A 25,228-nucleotide genomic window follows, 5' to 3' on the forward strand; every position below is an offset into this window, starting at 1 on the left:
GGCTTTGACAGTTTCCTTGGAATCTGTAATGACAAGATGTTTCAAGTTTATCTTATATATTTCCTGCCCCAGAGAACCAACCATTTTTTTCCAAAATGCCCTGGTTTTCTTTTAGTAGAAAGTATTTCAAGATTATAATCTGGGCATTAGGAATGATTATTGTCATTGCTTTCATATCTTTTCAATGGACAAAGCTAAGAAATGTCATGTATTAATATATATATTGAATTTCATTTGGAATTAATTTCAAACTCACAAAAAGCCAGAAAGAATACTAAATACTATATATCCTTTACTCAGATTTGCCTATTACAAATAGGCACTCTCTTGCTTTATAATTTGCATTCTCTCTCTATATATGCAGGGAAATTATATACATCATGGCTCTTTATCCCTATATACTTCCTAAGTGAATATTTCCTAAGAAATAAGTGTTTCCTAAGACATATAAGAATATTCTTTGTCACCACAGTATAGTTGTCAACTTCATAAATTTACATTGACACAATACTAATCTACTGTCCATATTCCTTGTTAAACGATCTAATAATGTCCTTTAGAGTCACTTCTCCACTCCCCACTCCAGTATAGTATATAGCCAAGGAACAGGTATTGCCTTTAATTATTACCTCTTTACACAGTCTGGAACATTTCTATCACTTTATGACACTGACATTTCTTAATCTTTCATGGCACTGGTTTTTAAAAAGGAAAAAAACGAGAACATTCTTCATGATTATGCATTCACAATCAGGATGTTATAAAAGTAATGTTATATTCTTCTCATACTACCACATCTGAAGGCACATGATGTGCATCTATCCGTCCCTCTTTTGATGATGCTAAAATTTAATCATAGTTCAGAAAAAAATTTCTCTTCCCTATTATCCCTGTTGTCCCCTCCCCCTTATAAATGTGAAAAGGCCATGTAAATATCCTGCTCTTCATCAAAAAAATCCCCTCTAGATTATCAGCCATTAGTGAATTCTTGTCTAATAATTTCTACCATAAAGGGTGTAAATGATCAGGTAAGGGTGGGAACTGACTAGGAGAGGGCTTAAGGAACTTTCTGGAGTGACAGAGTCTGTATCTTGATAAGACTGGATCATACAGGTCTACACATTTTCAAAACTCAGAAAATGTTTCATTAACGAAAGAATTATTAATTTCATAAGTGTAAATATTATCTTATATATTCATACATAGAGTACATAAAAATTGTACTCTAGTTAATAAAATGCATGCTGAAGTATTTAGAAATATCTACGACTCATTTTGAAAACATCAAACAAATAAGATTGTGGGTAGATGGATAGGTATGTGATAATGTTATAAAGGCAATATAGTAAAAAGTTAATAACTAAAAAATGTAGTTTATAGTGTAGTATAAATGTACCCAGGGTCTTCACTGTATACCTCTTTGAGCTTTGCTGTATGTTTGAACATTTTCATAATAAAATATTGGGATCCTAACTTTTGCACAGCAAAGGAAATAGACAAAATGAAAAGGCAACTAGTGAATGGGAGAAAATATTTGGAAATCATAGCTCATAAAAGTATCCAAAACATATAGAGAACTCATACAACTCAAAGGCAAACAATCCAATTAAAAAATGGGGATGGGAAAGAGAGGAAAAAAGAAAACAAGACCAAAATCAGAGAGGGAGACAAACCATAAGAGACCCTTAATCACAGGAAACAAACTGAGGATTGCTGGAGGGGAGAAAGAAAGAGGACAGGGTAACTGGGTGATGAAAATTAAGGAGGGCAGGTGATGCAATGAGCAGTGGGTATTACAGAAGACTGATGAATCATTGAACTCCACCTCTGAAACCAATAATACATTAACATATAATGTATTATATATGTTAGCTATTGTATTTAAATAAAAATTTTTTAAAAGTGGGCAGAGAATATGAATAGACATTTTTCTAAAGAAGACATAGCTATGGCCAACAGTATAATAAAAAGATGCTTAATATCACTAATTATTAGGGAAATGCAAACCACAATGAGATATCCCCTTACCCCTGTGAGAATGGCTATTATCAAAAAGACACGAAATAAAGACTATCAGCAAAGATGTGGAGAAAACAGAGCCCTCATGCACTGTTGGTGGGAATGTAAATTAGTTCAATCACTATGGAAAAAGGTAAGGAAGTTCCTAAAAAAATTAAAAATGGAATTACTATAAGATCCAGCAATTCTACTTTTGAGTATCTGAAGAAACAAAAGTCCTAACTGAAAAAGATATATGCACCCCCATGTTCACTATAGCATTATTTACAATAGCCAAGATACAGAAGTAATCTACATATCCATCTATGGATGATGGCTAAAGATGACATGGTATATGTATATAATATTACTCAGCCATAAAAAAAGAATAAACTCTGCCATTTGTGGTAACACGGATAGACCTTGAGATCATTATACTAAGTGAAATAAATCAGAGAAAGACAAATACCATATGATTTCACTTATGTGGAATCTAAAAACAAAACAAAACAAAAACCAAGCTCATTGATACAGAGAACAGATTATTGGTTGCCAGAGGTGGGCACTGGGCAAAATAGGTGAAAGGGGTCAAAAAGTACAAACTTCCAGTAATAACTAAGTCATGGGGATGTAATGTACAGCATGGTGACTACAGTTAATAATACTGTCCTGCATATTTCAAAGTTGCTAAGACAGATCTTAAAATTCCTTCTCATAAGAAAAAAAAAAAAGAAAAAAATTATAACTATGTATGATGGATGTTAACTAGCTTTACTGTAATAATCATTTTGGAATGTATAAACATCAAATCATTACGTTGTATACCTGAAACTAACATAATGTTATATGCCAATTATAGTTTAAAAAAAAAAAAAAGGAAGGGGAGACCTATCCCTCAAAACTATAAAACTATTGGTTTATTGCCTTCTGGCAATGGATGAGATTAAATTAGTATGGTCTGATTTTTATTCCCTTTCATATAAGAAGCACTATTATCTAATTTCTTATAGAAATTCTTTAAGCTTTGGTGAGAATATGGCCAATTATGACTTTTTTTTAAAAGTAGGATCCACATCAGCATTGAACTCAATGTGGAGCTTGAACTCACAACCTGAGATCAAGACCTGAGCTGAAATCAAGAGTCAGATGCTCAACCAACTGAGCCATCTAGGTGGCATCCCAGCCAGTTATGATTCTGAGTCAATTCTTTTTCATTGATTTTTGCCTGAAAACATGAACCCTTCCAATCTGCACATGAAAGACTTTTCTTAATGCAGGAAAGCTTTTTTTTTGTTATATTTTTAACTGTTTATGTTTAAAAGAAAATGGAGTATGCCAAAAGTATTCTGAAACATTCTTTTAAATCTTTTCTTTTTAAAACTGTGTTTGTAAAACTGTGCCCCTACGTTGTAACAAAGACCAGAGTTCAACTACCTAAATCAAAGAAGTAAAAATGCAAAGATGACTCATTTATGCCAGGAAAAACAGGAAGGGTTTAGTTTGATAGCTCTCTAATTTATAAAGGAATGAAAGAAGTCAGAGTAGCAGTGCTGATAACTGTTAACTGGCGAAACGTTCTGCAATAGACTTGAATGTGACAGCAGTTTGTGGTGGAGGGTGGTTGGGGGAATCATGAAAACAGAGCAATGACATTATGTTCCCACTTACACAGGGGACATGCAGCAAATACCAAGGTTACTAAATTCATCATTCTTAACAGCTGGCTAGCATTATTCTAAGGAACTCAAACATTTTATGTATTTAAAGAAGAATCAGAATGTTCTACTAAATACCATGTCAAACAGTTAAATGCAGATTATCTGAAACGAACCTGTATAACTTTCATCATCATCAGATAAAGGCACCTCTCTTTTTAGCAGCAATTCCAACTCCTCTGTCTCTGCTACATCCACTGGACGCTCCCCGTGCTTATTAGCTTGAAATGGATTTCCACCGTGACGAAGTAACAGTTTCACTATCTGCAATATTAAACAATAGGAAGATTTAGTCTCTTCAGAGATTGTATCATTTCAACCATTTTCTTGATAACACAGCATCCTTCTGCCTCATCTACTCTGCCTCCCTTCCTCAGTATCTATTCTAAATCATGACTGCTCTCTTCAAGTTCCATTTTCATTGCCCTTCACCCTCCATCTGATGATCTTATCTACTAACAAAAAGATTTCCTCCTTAAAATTTAAGCTGGCCTCTTTGAGTACTAAATCTCATTTTTTCTTCCTGTTCCATCATATATTCAATAAATATTTACTGAGGATCTATTAATAAGCACTGCTCCAAGTTTCACAGATAAATCAATGCACAAGAATAACAAGCTTCTTGGTCTCATAATGTATATTCTAGAGGGAATCTCAAAAGAACTATTATCCTTCTGTGTAAGACTAATATCACTACCAATGCTCTTAATCTTCTCCCAGGAATTTAAACTACCCAGAACTCACATGATTTACTCAGAGAACTAATGAATCTTAGACTTTAAGGCCCTCATCACTTTCATGGTTGCTTTACAGGGTCCTGGATCTAATTTTGTATTCATTACTTTGACATTTTCTTAAGCCCTCTCCTCCCCTTCCAAATAAAGTAAGCTTTGGCCTCCACAGGCCAAAAGCTCCAAAAGCTTTTGCCTGGTTAGTCATCATTTCATTTCTTTTGTTTGTTGCATTTATCCTCTTCCGTCTATGTTTTTAAACCTCTTTCTGACTAGCTCCTTTCTAGAAGCCAGTCTTTCCAGTTCATGTCTCTTTTACCTTAAAAGAACAGGTGGCAATAAAGAAAAGAAACGAAACAGATATTCCTATAGAAAGCTATATTCCCCTCCTCTAGCTAAATCTTCTTTCCTTTACAGTCAAGCTTCTGGGAAGTATTCACCTTTGCAGCCTTGACTTTATCGGCTCTTCAGGTTCTTCTACCTACAAAATTATGCTACCATCAGTCCTATGAAATGTGTCTCCTAAGATCTGCAAAGATCTAAGCCAGTGATTGTTTCCCTAGGTCTCTGTCCTTGATTCACTGTCTCATGCTCTAGTCTACATCATCTATTTGGAGATCTCACCCATTCTGTTTGAATGTGATTGACAATTAGGCAATTCATTCATTTTCATTCTTCTGCTTGCTTTTTCTCAGCTCTCTTTCCTGAACTCCAAACACAAACATCCTGGATATATCTAGATGAGTGTATTTGCATTTCAATATAACAGCTGAAACCAACAGGTCCCAAACAGACATCATTAAACCTGCACCTTATCTTTTATCTATTTCCATTCTCAGTGACTAGCACCAAAATACACGCACTGAAGTCAGAAAGCTGAGAGTCATCATTGACTTGTTTTTCACTCCTAGTTTACTTCAAATAGGTAGCCAAGTATTATTAATTCTGCTTCCTCACTGTCTCTTTTTTGTTTTCATCTTCTATTTTTGTTCACATTACTGTGTTCCATCATATATAAATCTATACTTATAATTAACACATTTCTCTCCTTATTCTAGATCACAAATGCCATGTGTCATCAAGTATTTATTCCCAACATATATTTATGGTACTTTCTGGTATTCAGGAAATAAACCCTATCTTTTTAAAGAAACAATATTAAACAAGGTATTATAAATTAGGAATTCCTAACAAATGAAAAAATATTTAAGAATAATGGAGACTCATATTGAATAATGGAGTATTTTTTCTGGACTACAAAAGAATAAACTATCAATGTTGAAAAAATCTGAAATGTAACAATGTATAAAGAACACAAATTACTCATAATCCCAACTGTTAATATTTTATCTCCCTTTTTTCTTACTAATGTTAATCAAATTACACATACTTTTGATTTTAAAAGATCAACTAGCTTTTCAAGGCCACTGGGGAAGAACTCTCTCCAAAACATATCTTCATATACTCGAGTAACAGATTTTAAGTTTGCTGCTTCCATATTTTTCAGTTTTAGGCACTGTCTATTTTACAATGGAAGATGTGGATTCAGCTGCTCTTCACCAACTCTCATCCCCTCTCCTCCCACACACATACATTTCCCTTCCTCCTAGTTTTCCAATAGTTATGTATTGCTTGTGCATTATTAAGACTAATAAAAATGTTGAGTCAAGTAGTGCACTATGATTAAATTTCCATTCTTACACAACTCTATTTTTCCCCATGGGATTAAATGCCTTGGTTTTTCATTTGCTCAGTTTTCCACATAATCATCTTTAATTCATCTCCCATTCTGCTACAAGTACAGATCTTTTTGATTCAATATACTATCATTTTTTGTTGTTGTTAGGGACTTCCTCCTCCAAATCTTCTAATATGCTCTAAAATGGACCGGTTGTTCTCTAAATTTGCTTTCCAGATGTTACTTCCCTTCATCCTATCATCCCAGAAGTAGCCTTCCTTCAATTCTGTGTTGGATTCTTTAGATCTTATCTTCTTTTCCGAATTACTCTCATTTTGCTAACTCACCAACTTCAGATAATTCCTAAGTAAAGATTTTTCACATGCCAGGAAATACTTTATTCCATCTTCACTTGATTAATACTTAGTTGATAAAGGACAACTTTCCCTCCAAATTTGAAGGCATCACTCCATTATCTTCTATCTTCCAGTGTCGTTAATGAAAAGTCTGATGCCATTCTGATTTTTTTTTTTTTTTAACCTTACACATAATGATTTATTTTTTCTCTCTGTAAACTTCAGGACATTATTTGCCCCTACTGTTCTGAAATTCCAGGATAAATGCATTTAAAAAAAAAAAAAAGATTTGAGAGATAGAGAGAAAGTGAGACTGACCAGGAGGGACGGGGGGGGGGGGGGGGAGCAGACATCTTGCTGAGTAGGGAGATTGATGTGGGGTTCTATCCGAGGACCCTGAGATCATGACTTGAGCTGAAACAAAAGTTGGACACTCAACCGACTGAAACACCCAGGTGCACCCCCCCCCCCCATGATAAATGTATTTGACCTTGGTCTTCTTACATCCATGTGCTGAGCATTAAACTGCCCTTTCAATATGAAGACCCAACTTCCTCCAGTTCTAGGAAAATTTCTGGTTTTATTTGATAATGTCCCTTCTATGTTTTCACTGTTCTGTCTTCAAAGAACTCTTACTAAGATACTAGATCTCCTGAAGTAATCATTTTTCTCATTTCACCTTTATCTTTTTGCTTCCTGGTTTCTGGGAGACTTCCTCAACACAAGTGACCCTTGAACAATGTGGAGTTAGGAATGCTGACCCCTGTGTAGCCAAATATCTATGTGCAACTTTGGACTCCCTAAGAGCTTAATTACTAAGGGCCTACTACTAACTGGAAGCCTCAGCAATTGTATCAGTAGTAAACACATATTTTGTGTGTTATTTTGCATCATATGCTGTATTCTTACAATAAAGTAAGGTAGAGGAAAAATACATGTACAGTACTGTATCTCATTTATTGAAAAAAATCTGCAAGTAAGTGGCCACATGCAGTTGAAATCTGTGTTAGTCAAGGGTCAATTGTAACCCACTTTTCATTTTTGCTACCATATTATTAATTTCCAAGAGGTTTTTTTCCTTCATTGACTGTTCCTTGTTTAACACATTCAGGTCTTATTTCATAGCTACAATAAACTCATATTTTGGGGGAAACTGATGGATTTTTGGGAAGTTCCTCATGGCATTATCCTGTCCTCCAAGTTCCTACTTTTCTTTTTGCTTGTTTTGGTCTCTGCCATCTATATTAAAGGCTTTTTTCAAATCCAGGTGGATCACTGGCTGTCCACACATAAGAGTAAGACACTAAAAAACTGACAGATGGACTTCATGCTAATTCTCATATGATAGGACTATTTCTCTTGCCTAGTTCAATTTCCCGTGGAGAAATCTTTCAACTCATGCCTAAAAACTGTAAGCCTTACTGTCAGTATTGTGGTTGCTGAAAGGAGGCTGAGGTCTTAATGTTTAGTATGTTTTACTTAATTAACTTACACTTAATCCTTACTCTCACTTATTTTATGGTATGTCAGTCTAGAATATATGGTTCATATCTATCTGGACATCAACCTCCTTTTATCTGCCAGAGTGGAAAGGTGTAGTCATCTGGTTATATAATGTTACTAAGGGACAAAAAGACTTTGATTCATTTCTCTTCTTTACAGTCCTAACGTAACAGGCACTTCTAGAAGTACCACCAGAAAGTGGGATACTTCCGGGTACCACGAATTCCTAAACTTTATAGGCTTTCTTGGATTCTGTGTTGGAATGGCTTTGGTTTCAGTTTTCTTTGATTTTCTAAACCAGGGGTTGGCAAATTTGGTCTATAAGCCAAATCTGGCCAGCCACTGAAGAACTGTTTTTATATTCTTTTAAAATACTTTAGGGGTGCCTGGATGACTTGGTCGATTGAGTGACTAACTCTTGATTTTGGCTCAGGTCATGATCTCAGGGTTGTGAGATCAAGTCCCATGCTGGGCTCTCTGTAGGGCATGCAGTCTGCTTAAGATTACTTCTCTCTCCTTCTCCCTCTGCTATTTTAAAAAGGATTCATAAAGGAAAATTAGTTCAGAGGAAGAGAGTGGGAAAAAAAGTGAGGAGAAAGGAAGGGATGGTGGAGGCGGCATGTAGCCAACAAAATCTAAAATATTTACTATCTGGCCCTTTACAGAAAAAGTTTGCCAAACCCTGTTCTAGATCAGTAAACCACTCAATTCTTCTAGTTTCCATCTCCCAAAATATTGGTTTTGTTTCTTCTGTTTTTGTTCTTGTGCATCTGTCATTTAGAGTCTCCTCTTACTGTCATTTTAGGGGTTTGGAAAAGGTAACCGAAATAAAACTTTTTAGTTATTATAAATAATACTGTAGTGTACACCTTTGTAAGTTGAGAATTTTCCATTTTTAGGCTTATTTCCTTAGGTTAGAGCTCTAAGATACAAAAATAGAATGCAGGATCTTGATATTGCTGAAAACTTTCTACACCCATCAGGAAATAATCAGCAAATACTTATTACGTGTCTATGATGAGTCAGGGACAGCTTCTTAATTCAGACGTTACAAAACCCCAACATAGATAATCCTTTACAAATTATTCTGACATGCAAATAATCATTTATGCTAAAGAGGATTTAAAATAACTTAAAGTTGCTTAAAACACAAGAGGGAACAAATTCAAAATAGGTAAAAATGGTGAAATTAGAGATAGGTATCTAAAATAGAACTAGGTGGGATCCCTGGGTGGCGCAGTGGTTTGGCGCTTGCCTTTGGCCCAGGGCGCGATCCTGGAGACCCGGGATCGAATCCCACGTCAGGCTCCCGGTGCATGGAGCCTGCTTCTCCCTCTGCCTATGTCTCTGCCTCTCTCTCTGTCTCTCTGTGACTATCATAAATAAATAAAAATTAAAAAAAAAATTAAAATAGAACTAGGAAAAAGGCATTTCAAAAATACGTATCATGAAAAACTATGCATACTTGCAAATAGTAAGCTAAAGATTAGGTTCTTAGTAAGTTATGTTAATCTTCTTGCTCTAAATAATTTTAAAAAGGGCACAAAACTGCTATCTTTCTGTCTCTCTCACCTTAGAAATGTTTTATGGATGGCTGAAATTGTTCTAAGTATTACTGAAAGAAATTCAATTGTTAGGTAGAGATTCATAATAAATGGTACAGATAGATATATACAAATGAGAGTCTGGTGGCTCTCATTTCCCTCCTCCTCTTTGGGTGTAAGTAAAAGAACAAGGAGAAAATAGCTCTGAATTGTGACTCCTACTATCCTAGGCATGTTGGTAGGAGGAAAAGCAAGGATCCCTTGAAAGTAGCATGCCAGTCTCCCTTTGGAAAGAGACTGGAAGTAGTGTTTGAGTCCCTGTAAGTAATGAACTCAAAGGTCAGCCTCTGGAAATATTTGCAGCTCTGTGCACATTTAAAAAGTTGTATTCATATAAACGTGTCTAACAAGGCATAATTCTTTAACATATTTAAAAACTAGGAAATCTGTATCACTTTAAAGAAAAACAATTCATCTTTGATAAACTATTAATAATGTTTTTAAAAAGAAGAACAAAAAGTGCAATATTTAAAATATCATAGCCAGGGTGCCTGGGTGGCTCTATTAAGTGTTCAACTCTTGGTTTTTGGCTCAGGTCATGATCTCAGGGTAGTGAGATCTCCATGCACTCCCCCACCATCTCCGCCCCCCAGTCCCTATCCACATGCATGTGCTTCTCTCTTAAAAAAAAAAAAAAATCATAGCCAGAAAATAAGTCACTTTCTGATAAATGCAGTGGAAAAGGAAATGTACCCTATATATTGTCAGGCCTTATAAATGAAGTCTTGTTATCATATAGGCATATACAGATTGCTAAGGGAGCAGAAAAGACTGGTCCAATGGTAAGCAAAAATCAGTTTAGGAAAAATAACATTTATAGGCTGCATTTTTCTTCAAAATTAGAACTTTGAAAATCATGAAAAATACCTTTGAGAAAAAAGTAAATAAGAAAAATAGCATTTTTAGTTTTCCAAATTTGTTTCTAAAATATTTGGGTATATATGAAAAATACTAATGTAAAGGTAGCTTTTAATCTTTTACCTCTGACATTTCTATAGAATTTTAGATTTCAGGGTATGTTTATATGCACAGTATCTTTTTCCCCTTCAAAATATCCCCTTTAGATAGGTATTATCTATTACATAACTTAAAGATGAGGAAATGGAGAGTCAGAGAAAAGTAACTTGTTCACAATCACTTGGTTGGTAAGTTGGTTTTTTAGGCAGCTTAACATTGAAATTTTTCCTGCATGTCAAAAAAGAAAATACAGCAGAGAATGTTTGCTGCTAAAGAAAGAGAAAAAGAGGATTTTCCAGCAGAAAGGTATGAAAAGATATGAAAATCTAAACTAGGACATCACGAAGCATGTCTTATCTTTCTCACTAGAGACTAGAGACTGTATTAAATAATAATTCTCCCAGATTACTGAGTCATTATCTCATTTTCTGTGAAAAGACACTGAGATTAGAGCACCTGGGTGGCACAGTTTAAGTGTCCAACTCTTGGTTTTGGCTCATGTAGTGATCTCAGGGTCCTGAGGTCTAGCCCCGTGTCAGGCTATGCACTCAGTGTGAAGTCTGCTTGAGGTTCTTTCTCTCTCTCCCACTCGTGCTTCCTCACATCAATCCATAAATCAACCAACCACTCTCACACATGTAAATAAATAAATCTTTTTTTAAAAAAAGACATTGAGATTTATTCCTTTTGGTCCCTTAATCTGGAGTCACATTAATTCAATAAACCTGGGAATGTCTTGGAAGAGAGGGATTTCTTATGTCAACGCTCCTCCACACTCACGGAGAGGCCGAGGGTATTGAAATGTAACAGGCCACACAGTCTTAACAAGACACACCAGAGCTTATTTGATTATTGTGGTAATTAAAAGAAACAATACATATAAAACATTTATAACACTTCTTTTCCCACAGTGAAAACACAAATACTGCTGTGAGAAGTTAATGTAATGTAGTTCACAAAATAATAACACAAACTAAATGATCAGAGGGAAGTTATCCATATTTAGCTTCATATCCCACTCATTTTATCATTTGAATACTGAGGATTTTTCTTGCAGCAAAATCTGATTTTCATTTTTGTTACCCAGTTGGTTTTTTATATTATTTGACTTTGGGAAATATTCACTGAAGCCTATTGACTCAAAGAGGGCAAACAAATGCAACTACCTGAAAATGCAAAGTTATAAAAACCTCAGATAAATAATTTATGTGACACTTCATTACCAAGTCTTCCTTAATATGAAAAATTGCAGTAGTTCCAAATGTTATTCAGATCAATAAGCAATAATATCTTCATTTGTAAATGAAACGGTGCTACTTATATGCAGACTGTTCAAATATACCTCAAAGAAAAAGTTATTTATGGCACAGTTTCAAGCAGAGGAAATTTCTGACTTTGTGGAATTCAGAGAACAAGATATTAAAAGTGATGGTAGTGAAGACTAAGTGTTCTTCCAACTTAAAAATAAATGTTGTATATAATACCAGACTTGCTGTAAGATAACTAAACCTTCTCTTCTATTACTATCACTGGGCCATTCAATAGGAAAACAATGTATGAGGACACTTTTTTAAAGGGAATTTCCTGACCTTATACCATATGAGGTTCACTTGGGATTATATCACTGTGAAAATAAAGTTTTACCCATGTCAGGAGTTTGGGGTTCACACAGGGCAATGTTTGACTCTTGCTTGGAGAAACCTGAGAGTGAACAGTTGATTGTATTTGCTGCTGGTAAGCAAGGAGGGAAAGCAGTCATGGAAACAGATCTGCATGTTCACTAGTGGTGGGCAATGGTGTGTGTTGCCCTGGGCTATGTCTGGACTATAGATTGGAGTGGAGAGGCAGCTGCATATGGATCAGCAGGGCAGGTAATGGTGCTGGGCAGAAGCTGCCAACTGACGTTTATAGTGGATAAACTGCTCAGATACCCTCTTCTGGGCCAAGATACTTACACCTCCAGATGCTGGGAGTATTGCTCACTAATAACTGCTAGCAAAGTTCCTCACCAGGAACTGACATGGCCAAAGGGAGTAGAAGTACATAAGGGTATGCCTCCTTGCCATCAGCAGCTTGCATTCCATTGTGGGGGCACACAGACCTAATGCTTACCGCAAATCAAAGCATCTCAGAAGTGCATCCTAGTATCAAGGACTCCCAAAAGATTGGCTGAAGTGTTGGTGTGGCTGCACTGCAGTTCAGATTCTCCCTGTTATCTCCTGCTCCTGTCACATCCTTACAGGTGTTGTTCCTAAAATCATATCCCTCTTTCCTCCTTTCCTCTGCAATCACCTGAAAATTTCTGTCTCAGAATCCCAGGACACCCAACCTATGGTATATGTGGGAGTGGTTCTAGGAGCAGTGTCTAAAACAGGATTTCTGAACTGGATTACATGCTCGCTGCCATGATTTAGATAGAGTACTGACAGTCCTAACATACCGTGGTCAGGTCACACTGTTCAAACTTTCAGGTCTTTTAGAAAAGTACCTGGAAAGTACTAATTGTAATGACTGTGCTTCTCTTCTCAAGCCTTCACAGCCAGGCAAATGCACCTTCTCCATTCCTGAAGAGAAGTCTTCCTCAAAATAAGAGTACGTTTTTGGGTTTAGACAACACGGTGGAGAACAGTTTAATGGGATTTTTCTTAAGTCAGAAGGATTGAATAAAAGTTTCTCTAAGACAGAATGAGTTTCCAGCCTCCCCTCACCACTGTCAAACGTAATCCTCTAATGCTTGGCTTCCAGAATGCTAGAAAACATTCTTATGTTATCCAGACAGGAAAGTAGAATATTGCTTTCTGGAGAAACTATCTGTCCCAAGAGAAGGACCTACAAATACTGACATTTAGGAGACCTCTGACAAAACTGCTATCTTGTCCCCCAGACATGTTATAGAGAAGCCCGACAGCCAACAAGCTCTGCACATTATACATCATTTCAATCAGGCTTTTTAGAGCTTCACTCAAATATGAAGGAACAGAAGTTTACAGAAAATCTCTAATGTGAGAAATACACCAAATCAGAGCAATAACATGTGAAAGATCTTGGGAAATCAGTGACCATGCAGGAAGTGGAATAAACCACTTAATATCCTCAGAGAGTTAAGATGGGCATCCAGGAACTGGGAATCTCATGGAGAGACTGAGAATCCCACATGGGATTAATGGTAAAGCAATATTCTAGGACAGCATCCATGCTACAGATCTAAAGAGCAACTAATCCAAATCAGATCAGGATACAAGATATCTTGTATATAGGGGATATGAGAAATCCCCCCCCCCCCCCATCAGTATTTCTCAAAAGTAGTAAGCTGATCAATGTGCTTTGTTTTATTTACAGGCATTCAGGCATTTAAGAGTCATGTCACAGAGTAAAGAAGAACAAAAATAGATGCATGGAAAACTAACAAAAAAACCAAACAAACAAACAAAACACAACCAAAAAACCACAAACAAGGCAATGTGTTAATCTAGAAAATAAAAAATCCAAAAAAGAAAAAACAATTATATATAGTGCAGTATTGACTGGTACAGACCAGACAGTATAGATTCTGTGAGTCTCTGAGCAGCAATAAAATCCTTTGCAGGAGGTCAATAAATAATAACTAAAAATTAAAAAACAAAGGCAGCTTCATCTTGTTAGAAATACAGAAGTAACTACTAGAATAAAAACCTACAATAGTTGCTTTTGGCAAAAGATACTGGGAAGTGGGAAGAACAGAAGGAGTCTGCAGTTATCTTTAAAAGCTGAATAGTACTTTTCAGCTTTTTAAATTATGTCCAAATATTCTTTGACAGAAGTAAAAAGTATGTAAAGAGAAAACCTATTTATCTGAAATTCAAAATCCTGCTTTAGAAACATTGCTTATAGTGCCCCAGGTTGTTCTGTTCTCATTGTAAGCAGATTACTGCAACACAATTAAGCATTAAACACACTTAAAACATGAGCTTCAAAAAAATAAAAATAAAAATAAAACAACAACAACAACAACAAAAACAACATGAGCTTCATTACAACAAACATGGGTTTAGTTTTATTTTAGAATGGGTTTATCTTTGATATCAACATGCCAAAGACTGAAAATGCAAATGGAATTTAAAACCTACCAGGGTTCATAGAGTTACATCAAAACAAACTAAAAATGAAGTTTAAAGATGCCATTAATCTGTAAGCATATATAATCATGTTTGATTACGTTTTTAGTATACACGGAAGTCATCTAAATATGCTAAATAATGTCAGCTAAAATTCAGGAATGCAGGTTGCATAACAAGAGGTTGTTAAAATTAGTAAGTCTAAAAAAATATATAGGCAGGAGTACTCAGGAAAATTTTAACTGTAAGTAAAATCTGCCTTAACCACTACACCTAGTTATCTGACAGTAGAAGCCCTTGCAATAAAAATTTTACCATCCTGTTTAATTATCAAGTCAGACAGATTTTATGAAAAGATAGGATATGTAAATCTGTCTATGATAGGAATTAGCAATGAGAAGGCAGAAAAAAGGAAAAATAAAACATAGATGAGCTGACCAGGTAATGAATGAAATAGGACATGAGATGGTATGACTAAGAAGTGAACTAACTAACTCTGGGTTGAATAAATACTTTGCAAATGTATACTGATTTTTCTATCATACTTACATCTCTGTGCCCACTACTAGCAGAATCATGGAGTGGAGTGTCATCATCTAATCCTTGTGTGTTAACATCTGCTCCAGCTGCTATAAGTATCTTAGCAACATCATAATATCCAACGTTGCAAGCTTCATGCAATGGTGTCCAGCCTAAAGTTAGAATATTAATTTAACATGGTTAATCTGTACTAATTCAAAATATGTCTTTTAATATACATAAACTGTGTGAGTTACACTAATTCTAATGCATGTAGTACAGAAGAAAAAAAGAATGATGAACAAGCTACTGGAAATAAACATGTAAGAACACTACCAATTTTACAGAAGGTTCATTTATGTTAGTATTATTTCCTTTGGGGATAAATTATCTTACCAAAATATTAAACATTTAAGCTTATCCAATGAATATAAATTTGCTATAATTTATAGTAATCATCTGAACTATGGAAAAAGAGCAGAGAAAGCAGACAAAACTTTTTTTTTTTCAGACAAAATATTAATAAGCTTGTTAAAGGATTTCAACAAACAAAAAAACCCTATGTTTTAAGGGTTTTCATCTTTCCAGACTTAATATCTACTTTAACTAAAATAAATTTGCCATTACAGTAACTTTGGTAATAAAAAAAAGTAATGTGTTCATGAAAGAAAAAATTAGAAAACAAAAAATACAAAGCAGAAAATAAGCATCACCCATATTCCACCCAAATATAACACTTTCAAGGATCTAGTCTAAATCCTAACTTTTCTCCCTCTTAGACTTATTAATTTCTTAAGGTAGGCTCCATGCTTAGCATGGAGCCCATCTTGGGGCTTGAACTCATGACCCTGAGATCAATATCTGAGTTGAGATTGGGAGTTGGACACCCAACAGCCTGAGGCACTTAGTCAGGGACCTCTAGATTTATAATTTTAAAGCAAAACTGGGAAAGTTGTTTACCTGTCTTCTACTTACTGCAGTGAAAATAATCTCCCATGTCATTAAACTTCTACAACACAGTGTAACACTGATTGATACACCATAATTTATTTAAGCAAGATCCTATTACTGGGCATTTTGCAATTTTTAAAATATTAAAAACAATGCCGCAACAAATACCCTTACAACTAAATCTTCATGCATAGCCATGACTAAATATTTAAGGTAAGTTTTTAGAAATGGAATTAGTAGATCAAAACCCTTTTTGGTTTCTGAAATATAATGATGCATAATATATTCCTTCTGATATATAATATGGAGTTTTCTTCTAGAGTGGATGCTATGCATTTTAAGTTTAATTCTTTAAAGCAGATCCTGTTTATTGCCCTTTTTACTATTCACACCAAATAGAGAAATGAATTCCAAGTGTATTCTAATAGGGCTACATGTAAAGCAAAACAAAAACAAAATTTGGAAATGAAAAAACAGAGGGATATAGTTTTATTATATAGGAATAGAGAAGGACTTCTAAAAAAAGAATCAAAGAACCCATAAACAAAAAGATTAACTGGCATTATGTAAAAAATTAAAATTTTAGTGTAATAAACAACATTGAAGTGAAAATTCAAACATAGCCACAGATAGTGAAAACCTTTATATTATTTGAGAGAATTAAAACCTACACTAAGCAAAGGGCTCTTACATATTAATAATACTGCCATAAGACAAATGGCCAAAAGACTCCATCTTGCAAGTCACAATATATACATAAATTTATAGTACGCACTAGAAGAAATATTCAGTGTCACTACTGATTAGGAAAATCCAATTTGGGCAGCCCCTGTGGCTCAGCGGTTTAGCGCCGCCTTCAGTCCAGGGTGTGGTCCTGGAGACTGGGGATCCAGTCCCGCGTCAGGGTCCCTGCATGGAGCCTGCTTCTCCCTCTGCCTGTGTCTCTGCTCTCGCGCTCACTCACTCTCTCTCTCTCTGTGTCTTTCATGAATAAATAAATAAAATCTTAAAAAAAAAAAAAAGGAAAATCCAAAGTAAGGACTTTTTTTCATTTGTCAGATTGTTTATAATTAGACCGATAATATCCAGCTTTAGTAAAGATGTTAGGAAAAGGGCTCCTGATAGTAGTGTATACTGATAAAAAAAAATTTTTTTTTGGCGGGGGGGGGGGGGGGGGCATTTGCCTGTATTAAAATTATTTATTTATTTATTTATGACAGTCAGAGAGAGAGAGAGAGGCAGAGACACAGGCAGAGGGAGAAGCAGGCTCCATGCACCGGGAGCCCGACGTGGGATTCGATACCAGGTCTCCAGGATCGCACTCTGGGCCAAAGGCAGGTGCCAAACCGCTGCGCCACCCAGGGATCCCTATTAAAAAAATTTTTAAATATGCATCCCCTTAACAGCTTCTGTTCTGAAATTCTAAAACCCTTCTATAACTATACACTGAATTACTTTTGTAGGAGTGTTCAATAAAGTATTGTCCATTGAATCTATACTATGCAACAGTATGCAGCTGTTGAAATGAATCAAATAGAACCACTTATACGTATTGACAGAAATATCTGTAAGACATTAAGTAAAAAAAGTCAGGTTACAAACCTAAAGACTGATAGTATAGATGGAATGATTTAATTTTTTTAAAAAAAGCCTATATATGAATAAATGTTCACTTTATACATATGATAAAAATGCACAGAAAGGATAACCTCCAAATTGGTAAGACTTCTGTGGCAAAAAAAAAAAAAAAAAAAAAAAAAGAAAGAAAAAAAAAGAAACTGTACTGTACAATGTGAAACTAAAGGGATCTCTATATTGTTCCCTGCATGCTTTAACTGTTTGAATTCTTTACAGTAAGAATGTACTGGTATGGTATTTGAGTAATTAAAATAAAACACTATCATGCTCAAAGTTCTCATGTTCAACTGAATAATGTCCTTCAAAGACTTATGAAGTAACACTTTGGAAAATTCATCTACAATAGAATCTAAATTGGATAAAGAATTTTATGGTAATAGGTAATTTTAGGATTTAGACTAGATTCTTCAAGTTTAATATTTAAAAATTTGAGAATCTGAGTAGTTCTTCTTTTTTCTTTTTTTGATTTTATTTATTTATTCCTGAGAGACAGAGAGAGGCAGAGACATAGGCAGAGGGAGAAGCAGACTCTATGCAGGGAGCCCGATGTGGGACTCGATCCCGGGACTCCAGGCAGATGCTCAACTCCTGAGCCACCCAGGCATCCCAAAAATTTGAGTAGTTCTTAACATAGAATTGCAGCAGAGGATCAGGGTTTTATGTACACAGTCCCAAAGAATTTTATAATAAAATACACTTTTAGAACTTTTTTGTTTCAGCAAGAGGAATGTAGGAATGCAGATAACACAAGAATCTGTTTAGATGATAAATTTTGGTTCCTGAGCATTAATCTTATAATAACTAGTCTTACCTGCAAAATCTTTCACATTCACATTTGCCCCTAAACTTATTAATTCTTTGACTTGTTTCACGTCTCCTCGAATAGCTGCCATGTGTAAAGGAGTTTCACCACGTTCATTTCTTTTATTAACTTTATCTTTTTGTCGAGATGAGGAACTGGGAGTTTTCTTCTGGGCTGGTGTTGTTTGTGATGGATGATTTGGTGTGGAATCTGTAAGAAAAAAAGGTAGTTAACAAAAATTTTAAAGCTAAATATTTTGTATGTTCATTGGTTTGTAATATGTAATTTCCTGGAATGGGGGAATATCTTCTCACCCTAACATTCCAAAACTTGGCTTAGATGATATATTAATATTTAACCAAATACATGGAAATTTTCCTTTAGGGTTTTCAAATATTGCATGAGCAAATTTAGAAAAAATGTTTTATTCTGTCAATTTATAAAACTGGCTTAAAGTGATAACGAAGTATCAAATATGTGCCCTAAAAGTGTTGCTCAATGAATAACCGGATAAACTGAAAAACAAAAACAAAAACAAAACAAAAAACAAAAAACAAAACCCCAAAACACCAAAAACCCAAAAAACCAATCCCAACGTATGTTATTCTAGTATTCCAACACCTAGATGAAATGACATTGAAGGCTAGAGTTCACACTTCTAACTCAAAGTTCTATGCTGATATTAACTAAACATTGAGGTCATAGCTGATTTTAGCATAACAATGAAGCTTCAGATCAGCAAGAAATAAGGACAGTCTGGGAAAGACTTTAAAAAAATGGGCTGATAAAAGAGAAAACAATTTGCTTTGCTTTGATTCTCATGTTTTGATTTTTGCTCCAGTACCAAAAACAAGATGATTAAACAAGATGATACCCAAAGTTCTCCCTCTTGTCCCAATTTCAGAATTACTTGGAAAAAAACAAAACACAATAGGTTCCTTAATCAGTTAAGGATTTCAGACATGTACATTGTTAATAATTAATTCTGAGAATTTACAACTATTTAAAAGAAACAACTATTCTATGAGAAGAAAAGTCTATGGAAAATAAATTTCCAACATCATAATTTTCTTGCAAACTGACATGATTAGAGAACTAAAGTACTATCATTCTTTCCTCAATTAGAAAAAAGCTGCATATTACTTTTGGATTTTGCATCAGTTTCCTATCTGGACTTCTATATTGTACCTCCATAAAAGCAAGGACAGTTGTCTACCTTATTAATTACCGTATCTCAATGTTTAGAAGACTTCTTGGCACATGGTTCTTGGGATATGGTGAAACTCATGCAGTATTTGTTGAATGAATACATGAATTTTACTATAATCTTTTTAAAAAATATTTTATGTATTTGAGGGAAAGGGCATGAGCAGGGGGAGATGCCAGGGAGTGGGAGAAGCAGGCTCTCTGCTGCGCATGGAGCCTGCCTTGAGGCTGGATCCCAGGACCCCTGAGATCATTACCTAACCAGAGCTGAAGTCAGATTCTTAATGGACTAAGCAACCCAGGTCCCCCATGAATTTTACTATCATCTTTATAGTCGAATTATTTACTAAGAAACTTAGCTGTTCAACTTCTTAAAAATGACAGAATATATTTTTTATTTCATACAACTTGCAAGGAATTAATTCATACAAAATTTTGTTCATTATTTCAAAATAATATTCACATACATAAAAGTCATACGATCCATAATGGCAATCAGGATAAACATAACATAAACATGTAAAATTAATTATGTAATGGATAAAATAGTGAATCCTAAACTGCATGTATGTTTATATTTTGGCGAACAGCTTTGTATTTTTTTTTTTTTTCAGCTTTGTATTTCAAGAGCTTTCTACTCTAGTTCTACATATAATAAAGCTGACTACCGATCATTAAGTGAAAAGAATCAACTGCATTATCATGTGATCTTATTTATATTTTAAAACACAAACAACACAGGGAGCCTGGTTGGGTCAATTGGTTGAGCATGTGACTCCGGATCTCAGGGTTCTGAGTTCAAGCCCAATGTTGGGGGTAGAGTTTACTTAGAAACAAAAACAATCCACAAACCAAAACCAAACTACAACAAAAGATACGTATTTGCATGTTTATGCCTAGAATATTTCTAGATAAAATACTGGAGATGAGGCAAGATTAACCTTATGCCTTTTAATTTATTCTAAGAATAGAGGTTTCTGGTATTTGAAAAGTGAGTCTTTAAAAGTAAGTCTTCTCAGGGCACCTAGGTGGCTCATTTGGTTAAGTGTCTGACTCTTGATTTTGGCTCAGGTCATGATCTAAGGGTCATGAGATCAAGCCTCTCGCTGCACATGGAGCTTGCTTAAGATTTGCGCGCACTCTCTCTCTCTGCCCCACTCCCCCAGACTCCCTGCTTGTGCATGCTCTCTCTCTCTCTCTCTTTTTAAAGATTTTATTTATTTATTCATGAGAGACACACACACACAGAGAGAGAGAGAGGCAGAGAGAGAAGCAGGCTCCATGCAGGGAGCCCGACGTGGGACTCAATCTCGGTCTCCAGGATTACTCCCTGGGCTGAAGGCAGCGCTAATCTGCTGAGCCACCCAGGGATCCCCACGTTGAAAGTTTTAACAGTGCACAGTATCTTTAATTTGGCTATAGTCTTTCAGAAACTGGGTGGAAAGGTAGGAAAATAACCCCAAACAACATGCTCTACTTAAAAAAGCAGGAGGCCTTAAAACACATTTATTAGTGAAAGATATCAGACATACCATGATTTGATGGAATCTATAATACACAGAAACTCTAAGAATTTTACCATGTCATCATAGTTTTTTTTTAAAAAAGAGCCAATATGAGAAAATTTCACTAGAGAAATTGCCCTTATCAGTGCATTTCAACAGGGTGTGTTATATTACCCAAAATCTTACAGAGATGCTTTGAATTCAGAGCCAGACACAATTGATTTACTTTATCACAGTTAATGAGGACTGTACAACTTAAAATTTTTTTGTGTTGTTAGTTGCCAAAATGCATTCAATGCTCAACAGTAATTACCTTCTCAGCCCAGGTATCTGGATTTTATCTACCTTTTTATAGCTCCTTTTAATTAATTAGCAGGTTGGGTGGTTTGTTCCTTGTTTTGGTTCTACTAGAAACCCATCTAATTTTTTTTTGGAGGGCACAGAATAGGAATAACTCCCCCACCCACATACATGTAGTACACCACCTTAATTAGAAGTGTGAAATGAAATATAAAATAAATTGATGTAGTACACTGCAAACATTTTTACTTTTAAAGTAATTTAGATCTCACACCAAAAAAAACCATGGATAACATTATTGCTTCTAAAAGAGAGGAAAAAATAAAACAAGATGAAATCAGAGAGGGAGACAAGTCATAAGAGATCCTTAATCATAGGACACAAACAGGATCTCTGGAGGGCAAGTGGGTAGGAGATAGGATAACTGGGTAATGGACGTTAAGAAGGGCACATGATATAACGAGCACTGGGTGTTATATTAGACTGATGAATCACTGAATTCTACTTCTGAAGCTAATAATACATTATATGTTAATTAACTTAATTTAAATAAAATTAAAAAAATAAAAGTACTAATGTGGTAAGATTACCAGTTTATCATATCAGCAGGGTGCTAGCAAACTGAAAAGTAAACTATAAACCTCCAAGCAGCTTTACAGAAACTGGGGTAAAAGATTCTTTAGTAAAAGTGAAAGCACACACTCTGTGGATTTCTCAAGTTGAGTAACCATTTCTAAATTACCCGTTTTAGTTGACAAATATTTACTGAATGATCACTAAGTACAAAGATCCCTGCTCTTACAGGCCCTCATCTGGTGACAGACAATAGAAAATTGTCAAACAAATGTAAAATTACAAACTTATTTTAAAAAGCTGTTATTAAATCCAAGAAAAAAATTAAAATTTTAAGTAGTTAAAAGTTTAAAGTAGTTAATGTTAAGATATAGGTAGAGCGTCTGAAGAAAACTAAGAATACACATTATCTCAATAACAGTGTCACCTGGACTGTTGTCTCTTGCTGTCATCTGCATAAGAAGTGCCATCTGCTTCCGCTCAGAGAGTGGATAACCAAAAAGAATGCTAACTGGTGTGGACTTCTTATTTCCAGCTTCCTTTTTTGTTTTCTTCTTTTCTGGACCTTCTTTCTCTGGAATTATTAATAAATATGTAAGAATCTGAAACAAAGGTAAGCACTGAAAAGCAAAACATAAGAAAACTCTAAAAAAAACAGATACTAATCATGTATATGAGAAATACGTATAATATACAGACCAGCAATAATGTTGACAAAAGAACACTACACTTATATAAGCAATTTTCTTCCTGAATGCTTTGAAAAAAATATATTCTTAACTCTACTGTTTTCTGAGAATTAAGAACATTTAGAAGTTTGTTCCTAGTAAAATTTGTATTTTAATGATTTGTTCTTTTAAATTTTAACTTCAATAATACTTCAAACATTCCTTAGTATTGTATCTTTGAAACTTCTCTTTCATTTATTATAATTTTATTCTTCTTAATTATGGCTAAGCCCTTGTAGCAATGTTCCTTCAAATTACTTCCCCAACTCCACTGATGATTTGTACAATCTTCTAACAAGATTAAGTATTTAAGACAAATCTCATCACACAAAGTAATTATTGTAAAAAAGCATCAGATCACTTTATTCCCGACACAGGATAACTGAACATGGTATTAATGGTATTAATCAAAGCTAAAAATGAGCAAATTAAAAATTCTCTGTGTGTGTAGGTTCGTGGGAGCATTTGACAGAGAATCAGCAAAGATTAAAAATGTCTAAGGATTTTTTTCAAAGAGATTTGATCCATTAAAAAAAAGCCTTTCTTCTAATTTGTTCTTTCTTCTAATAATGTTCTGTATACTTTGGTTCTCTCATAGTTAATGAGCAACTGTGATTGCTGTTTTAATGATTTTCCAACTAAATAACAAATCCTTAAATACAATGAATGTACTTCTTACCTAAAATTAAAATATTTAAGGTGTAAAAATTTTATGGAAAGTAGAAATTTAAAAAAAGGAGTAAAATCTAGTAATTGGAGGAAATAAAATATACATAGAATCCAACCTTAAAATACTTTCTAAAATTGGGGGGAAAATTTCCTACTTGCAAAATAATGAATTTTCTGCTTCTAATGGCATTTTTACACAATGTTTTAAAAAGAATATGCTCTAAAGTGATACATACTTAGTTTACAGGAAAAAGTGAGATACTTAAAATTCATTTTAGAATTCTAGCCACCAAATGATCAAAGACATAATGATTACATTTTGGAAAAGAATGTAATTGTACATATTCCAAATATTCAAGCAAAAATTCAAATCAGATACTAGCATCCAATCTGAACTTTTTCTTTAATTGAGTTACCTTGGCCTTTTGTCTGAATTCATACTTTACATGAGATAGGAAAAGAAGGTAAGAAAACAGATGCTGGTATAAGATAGCTAGGTTAGAGATAACATATACCATTCTTTGAAATTGTGTTTTTAATCTGTCCCAAAGTGTGCTTTTTCAAATTTAAAGCATTCAATGAAACTTTGACCATTTGGGATCTATCCTGTGGAGAACTTGTTTCCTGACCTGTCATAAGTAAAAAATGATCATATTAATTTGAGAAAGTTTGGTACTTCTCAAGTATAACTGAAATATGTATTTATTTGTCCAAATAATGGGTCAGAATTTTAAAATTTAAATGTAGGAATATTGACACATGTGCTCATTTAACACAATCTCCTATAGACTTGAAATTCCACTGAGCCACTCTAAGACTTAAGACTACTTAAGTCTTAAGACTTAGAAAGACTTAAGATTTCTTTAGTCTTAAGACTAAAGAAAAACAGATTTTCAAAAATCCAACATCCTATCTTTCAAGATTCAGAGGAATTTAAGAAATAGAGATGTCTCAGTCTTATAATTGTGAAAACTATCATTTTCTTTTTAGGACTTGTCAGAATAAACAAAAAGATCAACACTGTCACATCTCAACTAGGTGTAGAGTATATTAAGGAGAAGAGACACAATTACTTTCTTGGGGAACTGGTTCATAAACCAATCGATGTCTTAAAAAACTAAAGAATATGACTTCCCACAAAGCAGCTACTGTGAAAGGAGTGGAGCAGTGGACCTGTAACTCCACTGGAACTAATTGGAACGTGTATATTTCAATTCTGAGAAAAAATGCTGCCATTGCTCTCTGGTTTTAAAGCATCCACATATCTAAAAGGTGCTTGTTATATATTGACTTCCAGCAACGATACTCAGATCACGGATGGTTTCATCCCATAAAGCTCTTTCAGGTACACCTGGGCCATAGGTAGTCCTGTTTAGAAAAGTATACCTAGACACGGTAAGTGTAGACCTTTAAAATTTAATGCTGACTGTAAACATGTCCTTCACCCTGAAATTTTGATAAACAAATACACTACAGATTTATCAGCTCAATTAATAGTTTTTAGGATAATTTTAATTATTTGGTTCTATACTATCCTCACCCAGCTCCACAAATTTATAAAACAATATAAAATATACCCACAACAGAAGGTTTCTTTCAGTTTTTATAGATAAATGTCATATGCTGAAAACTGGACACTTGGATACCCAGGGACTAAATAATATTTTACATTACAAAAAAGTTAGAGATAAAATGTAAGCC

At 34.6% G+C, this 25,228-nt stretch overlaps 1 protein-coding gene across 9 annotated transcripts in view; it reads right to left on the bottom strand.

Annotated features, from left to right (window-relative positions):
- The window catches only part of ANKRD12 (ankyrin repeat domain 12), a 125,302-nt gene that overhangs the window by 47,550 nt on the left and 52,524 nt on the right, over positions 1-25,228 (bottom strand). For all 9 annotated transcript variants that reach the window (XM_026005945.2, XM_026005946.2, XM_072734892.1 and 6 more), the window contains 4 exons: positions 22,558-22,704; positions 18,556-18,756; positions 15,186-15,328; positions 3,830-3,977 (listed from right to left, as the gene is read on the bottom strand). In XM_026005945.2, the coding sequence (XP_025861730.2) occupies positions 3,830-3,977; positions 15,186-15,328; positions 18,556-18,756; positions 22,558-22,704 (639 nt within the window). The remainder of the gene's footprint in view (positions 1-3,829; positions 3,978-15,185; positions 15,329-18,555; positions 18,757-22,557; positions 22,705-25,228) is intronic.

This window comes from Vulpes vulpes, chromosome 13 (genome assembly GCF_048418805.1).
Source record: "Vulpes vulpes isolate BD-2025 chromosome 13, VulVul3, whole genome shotgun sequence".
Taxonomy (NCBI): Eukaryota; Metazoa; Chordata; class Mammalia; order Carnivora; family Canidae; genus Vulpes; species Vulpes vulpes.